We start from the raw sequence: 8,007 nt of genomic DNA, 5'->3' as shown, positions 1-8,007 counted from the left end.
AAGGCACATACACACACACATACAAACACAGTGAGGCACACTGATGCAGACACACACACATACATACAAACATTTCAGACTATATTGCTATGTCTACATGTGATATGGTCTGTTTTATTCAGTGAAACCTGTCATATGCTGGACATGGTCATTTACTGTGAATGCTCTTCTGTGCATTTCCCCACATACTTTCAACTAGTTTCTATTTCTGCATATTTAGCTAAATAATGGAAGTAAAAGACTTAGATTTCTGAGCAAAATTACTGTAAACATAAACATTTATAGCAGTGTATATGTATGGGTGCACATGTTTTATGGGAATTGTGGCACAACTTCCACACATATTTGGCTTCCCCTCTGCAATTCTCCCTTAAAGGTGCCTCTGTTTGCACCTCTAATTAAACCACACAGACCAATTAGTGCTGAGACAGTGTTGGCATAGTGGGACCTCTTTCACAAGGCATGACTTTGCTTAACATAGAAACAAAAATACTGCAGTCTCTATTTTCCCCTTATGCTCACTTAATTATAGGAAAAACACCAATGCATTGCTAAAAACTCAACTTTAGCTCACTGGCTAAGTGTTTACAGTGTGTTTGAAATGCATTGTAAACAAATTCCATTGGCATCATTCTGAGCATTTTCTTTCAAACTTTGCAATTATTTAACAAAATGTTGCATGTATTAGTAGTCTGTGATCCAAGCGTTTGTCCCAATTGCTTTTCATTCCAGTAATGGATATGTAAGTTCTGATTAAGTCAATACCTTAAATAACTATACATACAGTATTTCAAAAAAGCAAAAGGAAAAAAAAAGTGCAATGTGTGATCCTGGCTTTCACCATAATTAAAAAATGTATCTGTGATGCGATCAGAACATTTGAAAAACAAAAAGAAAAGACAACTTTTTGAATATTTACGATGCTTGAAACCGTATACATTTAATCCCTGAGTTATGTGACCATTGTCCATGTGACAGGTAGCCGGGAGTCTGTTTCTGTAGCAACGTGATATATTCCAATTTTCCCTCAAAAGGGAATGTAGGAAAGGCAGCCAGATGAAAATGAAGACAGAGCTGTGGTATGACTGATTTGGTCGATCCGATGACGATGGTAAAAAATGCCTCAGGCATGCCCTCTGTTCTGAGCTCCAGCTTCCTTCCCTCTTTTGGACTTGTGCATGATACTGTGGCTGAGAGTCGACTGCAACCAAAACTGTGACGTTCAAAATTCCAAAAGTTAGCTGATGAGTTCTTCTAAGGGAAGGTTTAACGGTTTTATGTCATTCAAGCATCTAGAGGGTATCTGGCATACAGTATCCTTGTGTATCTTTCTGCTGAAGTGTCCTTAAACAAGACAATGAAACCTTGTCAGCTAAAGAAAGCTATGTGGTAGCTGATGACAAAGCTTTTGTATTGCTTATGTAAAATAATATATTATTAATTATTAAAATTAACTAAACCAGTTCCCAGAATTTCAGCGTTCAGTAAGAGCTATTATCCAACCTTTAACCTCCATCCTCCACCACAGTGTGGGTCAGCACACGCTTGTCTTGTTGGTGTGTCATCTTGGTTTGCAATCCTGTTCAGACAACAGCAGGTTGTTGAGTTTGATGACAATGTTGGCAAAGTCAGTGAGCTCCACAAAGTCAGAGGTGATGATGTTGACCCCGTCCACCCCGGGCCTTTGAGCCTCAACCCAGGACATGATGGTTGGTAGGTTTCTAGAGCCACAAGAGAAGAAAGACTGTATTAGAAGGCAAACAATTACACCAATTTCTGTCACTTGAATTTCAATTGAGACTGATTACCTGACCTTGCAAACATACTCAAAACATCTAGTGCCAAGTTTCTGTCTCTGTAAAGTTTATAGTTATGGCTATCACATTGCCAAACTCTAATTTGTTGTTTCTTGGCTGAACGTCTATCTGCCAACCAAATTTCATGAAATGCTGTTGATAAGGTTTAGAGATACAGTATCTGGATGGGCCAGGAGAAAAAGGACCTGATGGAAAAAAGTTACAGGGAGTGATGTTTGTGTCTGTCTGTCAGTGAGAGATTACTTTGCCACTATTGTCTCGAAATCATTGCTTTGCGTTCACACACATTCTGTTTTGGTTCTTGGCACAAACACACTCACTCACACACACACACACACAAACACACACACACACACACACCATGACTCTGTAGCTGTATCACTTCTAACACCCTTAAATTCTCCACTAGGTTTGAGCCGACAGCAGAACAAAACCAGGAAATCTGTTGTTTATCCAGCGGTGATAAACAATCCCATTTCCTCGGAAGTGCAAAATTAGGCCACCTCCTGTCTCGCCAGAGCGTCCGTCAGGAGTTTTATACACCAGCATCAGTGGCTGTTTCTCTCACATGTAAGGGCATGGTGGGTATGCATTCTAAGTCAGGATTTCCACTGTCATTTCCACTTAGATCTTGGGCTCAGTGAGCTAGATGACTGCTAAAGTTTGAGCAAATAATTTAGTCCTTGCTGGGGAAGTAAGATCTCTTATCTGAGAGAAGAAATATGTTCCTCTATAGTTTGGATATGGATCAAGAAGATTAAAGCTAATCCTCAGTGAAATGAACCAGTGAAGTGAATATTGTAACAGAGAAGCCAAACATCAAGAAGCATGCTTAGAGTTTTTTTCTTCTATAGATGTAATCAATCTCTTATGTTCTAAGGAAATAGAAAACACTCATCCACTCTGATTTTGCAACCACACCACATTCTCATAGAGGATGGGGGAATACGCTCTAGGAAGCACAAGTTTGGTTATTGATTTGTGGCCTTTTTTGCCAGATTATTGCACCATATGTAGTTAAAAGGGGAGCAATGGACAGATAAGCCCTCTTTTACTGAGTAACCGACCAGTCTGACGTGTATAGAAGTGTCTGAGGTAATGCTGTAGCAGTCTGGTGTTATCGGATTTAATCAACGTAAACACGATGAGCGGTCATGCATAATGGCACTGTGCTCTGGCATTGCACTTTTTAGATCAAAGGCTTCTGATTTCTCAACATATCTGTCAAGCTGCCTGCAAATGGTTGCATGGATTTAATGAACTAGACGAGGGATTTTTATACAGTATAAAGCAGCTATGGACAACAGACAGAATCACTCCTATTAATTTGTAATATGAGAACTGACTATCTTAAATGCAGACTCATGCAGATCATTTAAATTGTTTAATTATATTTTTTATTTTAAGCATTATGCTGTTATAACTGTGTATTCTGTGCTGACACAAAGACAGGGCTCTAAGTCGTCCTTTTTCCGTTTTCCTTTTTCATGTACAGTACAAAGCTGGCAAACCTCTTGAAGAAATTTGCAGCATTTACTGTACTGCCCTCTACTGGCCACAGATTAAAGTAAATCAATGGAGTTAAGCCTTAAACAAGAGAACAAGGTTCAAAGATGCATGAGAACAGACATGCTCACACACCTGGATTGGATTCCTAAATCTTACATTTAAACTGATGAAACTAAACTTCCGAACAAGGTGACACACTAACTAATGTATATCCACACATCCACAATATTCCACCACACAATCCACAGTCACAACCTCCTTAAACCCCCCAAACTTAGTCACTGACCTCTCCACCAGGTAGTTACGTAGCCCCCAGACCAGGCCCTTGGCCACAGTGTTAACCCTGGGTGTGAGGATGGCCTGAGACACGTGGAAGGAGCCCTGCTTGGCTCTTTCCCTCAGTGTTGTTTCCAGGAACTAGACAGGACAGTGTCAAACAAACAGACACAAACAGTCTAATCTAAATCACCCCTTAATGTGAGTCTTCTGGAGACATTTGTGTAATTCGATGAGAATGTGGAGTAGGCGTGTTGAGTTTTGTACAGAAAGAGGAAGATGAACAGGAAAATAGTGAAAGGAAGGAGAGGATGCAGGGAGATGGTTTTTTCGTTGATTGATGGTAATAGACCTGACATAAAGAGGGCTAGTGATACTAGATTTGCTGTAAGAGACTGAAACGTAGAGCTGAAGAAAAGGGTTAAATGTACGATTAAACAAACGATTAAAAGTATCAGAATTATTTTTTGTCTTCAATCCTTAATCTTGCTGTAATAATGAATTGCAGATATCTGTATTGATTTTCCAGTGAATGAGATAACAGCAGAATGTATGGGGAGCTTCATGCTGGTGAGTTGTTATCACAGCAAGGGTTTGGATGTTGTTTTCTAACCTGTATAAGCTTGTTGGGTTCAGTGGTGTTTGCCCAGGGAGCAGGGATCTTGTTGCCAGGCCACATGACAGGGATACTCTGAGCTGTTGGATGATGGTAGAACACAATCACCTGAGGAAAACATAAAATAACAGACAGTTAGAAGATATGTTTGAAAGACTGCACGGCTGGGGGTGACCAGTAAATGACGTGAATGTGTTACCTCATATACAGTAACATCAGGTGACACTCAGCCTATGATGATACCTAAATAATTATCAGGTAATAGAAATGATTTGAATTAGTCTTCATCTTCTGCATAATACTATATAGCCCTCACATGACCATATTTTCAACTTTAACCCCAAACTTACAGTAACATTCTGCCTACTTATTATACAAAGTATTGTATAATTGGAAACAGACTATTTAGCTGCACATTGTATGCACTTGATATAAAACTCACCTACATCAATGCTCAATATCCCAATAAAGTAGGTGAGACCATTTTGTTTAAAATCATAAAAACACATTTTGGCTAGTCCACTGTTTACCACAGTGATTTAGCAGTGAAACAACGAGAAAACTCTCTCTCTCTCTCTCTCCTTCTCCTCCTTCTCCTTTGCCAACTAAGCCAGCCACAGATTAGGGTCAGGACCAGGAATTCAACTGATAGTATTTGAACGGGGCACAGACACGCACCTAGAATCACGCAGACATAACATTAAGATGCGTTGTGTACATGGTGCTTCTCGTGTCCACGTACGTATGTTTATATATAAAAGGAGGAGGATGGAAAAAAGAACGAAATTAATACGGTGTGAGATGACAAAATACAGGAATGATCCGAAATGTAAAAGAAGCACAGGCAGGAGGATTTAGCAAGGAGAAAGAAGTGTAGGAAAGCCAAAAAAGACAAAAAGGAATAAAATGAAAGTGTGAAGAGGATAGGATAAAAGCTAAATACCATGAAAGTAGGAAAGTGGGTTGGATGGTGGAACGAGTGTTAATGGGATGACGCTCACAACTAATTCCTGAGTCACAGGCGGCAGGGATTACCTGACCACCGGGGTTAAGTGGGCTGTCCAATAAACACACACCTGCATACAGCCTTTACTTAGCCTTTACCTAGATGCTAACCATCTCCAACAAAGTCAGATGGAAAGAAATAAAAACAGCTTTCTAAGGTGTGATTAATAAGCTGGAGTTTCACCTGGTATTTCTTCTCCCATAGGAAGTCCAGAGTGATGACCTCCACTGCAGAGTTGTTACAAAGCTTGCTGCCGAACACTTCCTGGAGCATGGTGATGAGGTACACATGATGCTCTGCGTCCATTGCATAGTAGTGGTTGAAGTCTAAAAACACTACCTAAATCAATGTGACACAAAAATCAGTCAGTTAGTAGGCCACATCCATCTATCTATCTATCTATCTATCTATGGTCATGCTGATGTATCTGTGCTTTAAAGAAATCATAGAAAATATATTAAAAGTACTTCTCACCTCTTTCCTGTGTCTGCTTAAGAAGGAGTTAATTTCTAACAAGCCATCCTTCACCTTTGGTAGAGAACAGAGTGAAAGGTTGGTAGTCATTTGCTGTATGAAACCTAAATGTCTATTGGTCATGTACGGATGCATACAGGCCACTGTTTCCAGTTATGGTCACAATTTCAGAGCTCCAAATGCCTCAGTGAGTATTTGAACACAAAACACCATCACACTGCACCATGAAATAAAAGCTAATGGAAACAAGTCAAATATCAGTTGTACATGCCTAATAACTCATAATAATGAACTCTTACAGGGAATTGAGTTGTTGTTCCCTGTTCTATCATTTTACAGATACAAGTCCATCTCATGACACACTGCAAAACACTATGACATGTAGAGAACAGGCACATGTCAGTTTGACCCACTTGACCCAAGAGGGATGTTTACAACTAAACTCACAACCTTTGATCCCTGTTCACGGCCACCTCAAACCTACTACTAACAACATCAGCTGGAAACTAGAACATAATGTTGGAAGAACAAAATCACTGTTCTTGCTGTTATATGAGACAAACTATGGGGAGAAACTTCTGAACAAGCTAAAATATATGTATATAAAATATAATCATCAGGACTGGAGAATATCTGATTGAGAAAGACAAAAACATTCAGCACTAAAGTATAATACTGACATACCAGAAAATAGAGGCATGCACAGTAGCCACAATAATACGCATTTAAATGTCAGTAAATATTGAACCCACTGCTCACCTTGTGGCCAAACAGGCCGTGGATGAAGTAGATCTCATTTCCAGGCTCGCCTGGTTTTGAGGAGACCCTGAGATCAAAGTAGCGAATTCCTGCCTCCAGCTGCTCTTTAAATGTCAGATTCTAGGAATACAGATATTATATATCACATTATTCATTACATCTGGATACAAAACCCACCACAACTTTCTAAATCTGCCCAACATATGTCTTTTTATATGTCATCTGCAAGATGCAAAGCTCCCCACATGATGGGTTTGTACATGTCATTGATCCGAACTCAATACCTGGGTCATGGACCACTTCACCATGACTTTCTTGGCTAAGACACTGAACATAGTGGCCAGGTACTTGACATATGCCTTCTGATCGGGCCCCACAGGAGCATGCACATCCACCCAGTAGGTAAAAGAATCATGAGACCCTGGAAGAGAGATGGTGATGATAAATGAAAAGAAAATTTAACAAATAGATACAAATAGGATAATAAGGATGGAAGACCGAAGGGCCAGTGGGAAAAGACACACAAAAGGCTGTTAAGGTAAGGCAGGAGTAAAGGGACAATAAAAGGATGACCCTAAAGCTGTAAGAGTAGTAAAGGTGGTATTATTTTTAGCATGGCATCAAATATGACTGTATTACTACATTCCTCTCAGACTTGCAGCTTTGTTGTTATCCTTTCAAAGTTCCCAAAATACCCTAAATCTAGGTGTGATGGGCAGATGAATAGGCAGAGGAGAGCCCAAACATCTTTACGCACACAGGCTCACCTGGCACGGCGAGGTGTTTGAGAGGCATGGCACTGAGCTTGGAGGGGAGCGAACCCATCCAGTCGGCATTGACATTGCCGATCCCCGCAGGTCGGGTCTTCATGTCAGAAACGGCCTGTCAACAAAACCCCCCTCAGGAAATCGCTCTCCGGTGCAGACGCAATCCCGGTGACGGATTCCCGTGCGCTCCCAATAGATAAAAACGACTATAGATCATCTTGTAATGTCGTTTTTTAAACGCCCTCCGACCCCCACACTCGATCTGAGTGTGACCGGTTTCCTCGCCCGGTTCCCGGTAGGCTACTGGATGGCGTCGCGGTGCGCTGTGTTCCAACCGGCGAAGCGGGCATCCATTGACAAGACCAGCGGGTGACTAACGACCGTGATAATCCTCTTAGAGCAAAACTACTTGTTATCTCCCCTTCTCCTGCTTCTTGGCTTAACCTGCCTCCTGTGTGCGTGAGAAGACCACCCACTGGACACACGCAGACACTGAGACACGCACACAGAAACGTGGCATATTGTTGTCTTATTGGTTCAGTGACAGCACAAACCTTGACCTGTGGGCTGTGAGGATGAATGCCCATTAATCAGCTCATATGAATCATCTTATCCATGACCGCCCGCCGGGGTGATGGGGATGACATCAGAACCTGTACAGGTGTTGATGCTTTGGTCTAAAAAAGAAGAAGAAGATATACTTTATTGATCCCCTAGGGGAAATTGTTTTTTTCTCTCTTTTTTTATACACACAATGCAATGAAATGCACACTTCATGCACAT

At 40.9% G+C, this 8,007-nt stretch overlaps 1 protein-coding gene across 1 annotated transcript; it reads right to left on the bottom strand.

Moving 5' to 3' along the window:
• Positions 1-958: 958 nt before the first annotated feature.
• Positions 959-7,327, bottom strand: plcxd2 (phosphatidylinositol-specific phospholipase C, X domain containing 2). Its single transcript, XM_035654442.1, has 8 exons — positions 7,225-7,327; positions 6,742-6,878; positions 6,458-6,577; positions 5,699-5,752; positions 5,408-5,563; positions 4,216-4,326; positions 3,613-3,743; positions 959-1,721 (listed from the first exon to the last, which is right to left on the bottom strand). Exons 1-8 carry the CDS (start codon positions 7,325-7,327, stop codon positions 1,562-1,564), a joined length of 972 nt encoding a protein of 323 aa, XP_035510335.1. The 3' UTR covers positions 959-1,561.
• Positions 7,328-8,007: the final 680 nt, after the last annotated feature.

The sequence above is a fragment of the Morone saxatilis genome, unplaced genomic scaffold (genome assembly GCF_004916995.1).
Source record: "Morone saxatilis isolate NCDOM2014 unplaced genomic scaffold, NCSU_SB_2.0 Contig0, whole genome shotgun sequence".
Lineage (NCBI taxonomy): Eukaryota > Metazoa > Chordata > Actinopteri > Moronidae > Morone > Morone saxatilis.
The sequence above is the reverse complement of the archived record's forward strand: the minus strand, read 5'-3'. Positions and strand labels throughout refer to the sequence as shown.

What these genes read in the sequence shown, in the direction of transcription:
- plcxd2 (XM_035654442.1), bottom strand. Translation starts at nt 7,327, where the DNA reads ATGAAGACCCGACCTGCGGGGATCGGCAATGTCAATGCCGACTGGATG. An exon ending in CAAACACCTCGCCGTGCCAG is followed by an intron (nt 6,879 to 7,224) that starts GTGAGCCTGTGT and finishes TCTCTCTTCCAG; the next exon opens with GGTCTCATGATTCTTTTACC. An exon ending in ACGGCCTGTTTGGCCACAAG is followed by an intron (nt 5,753 to 6,457) that starts GTGAGCAGTGGG and finishes TCTCTACCAAAG; the next exon opens with GTGAAGGATGGCTTGTTAGA.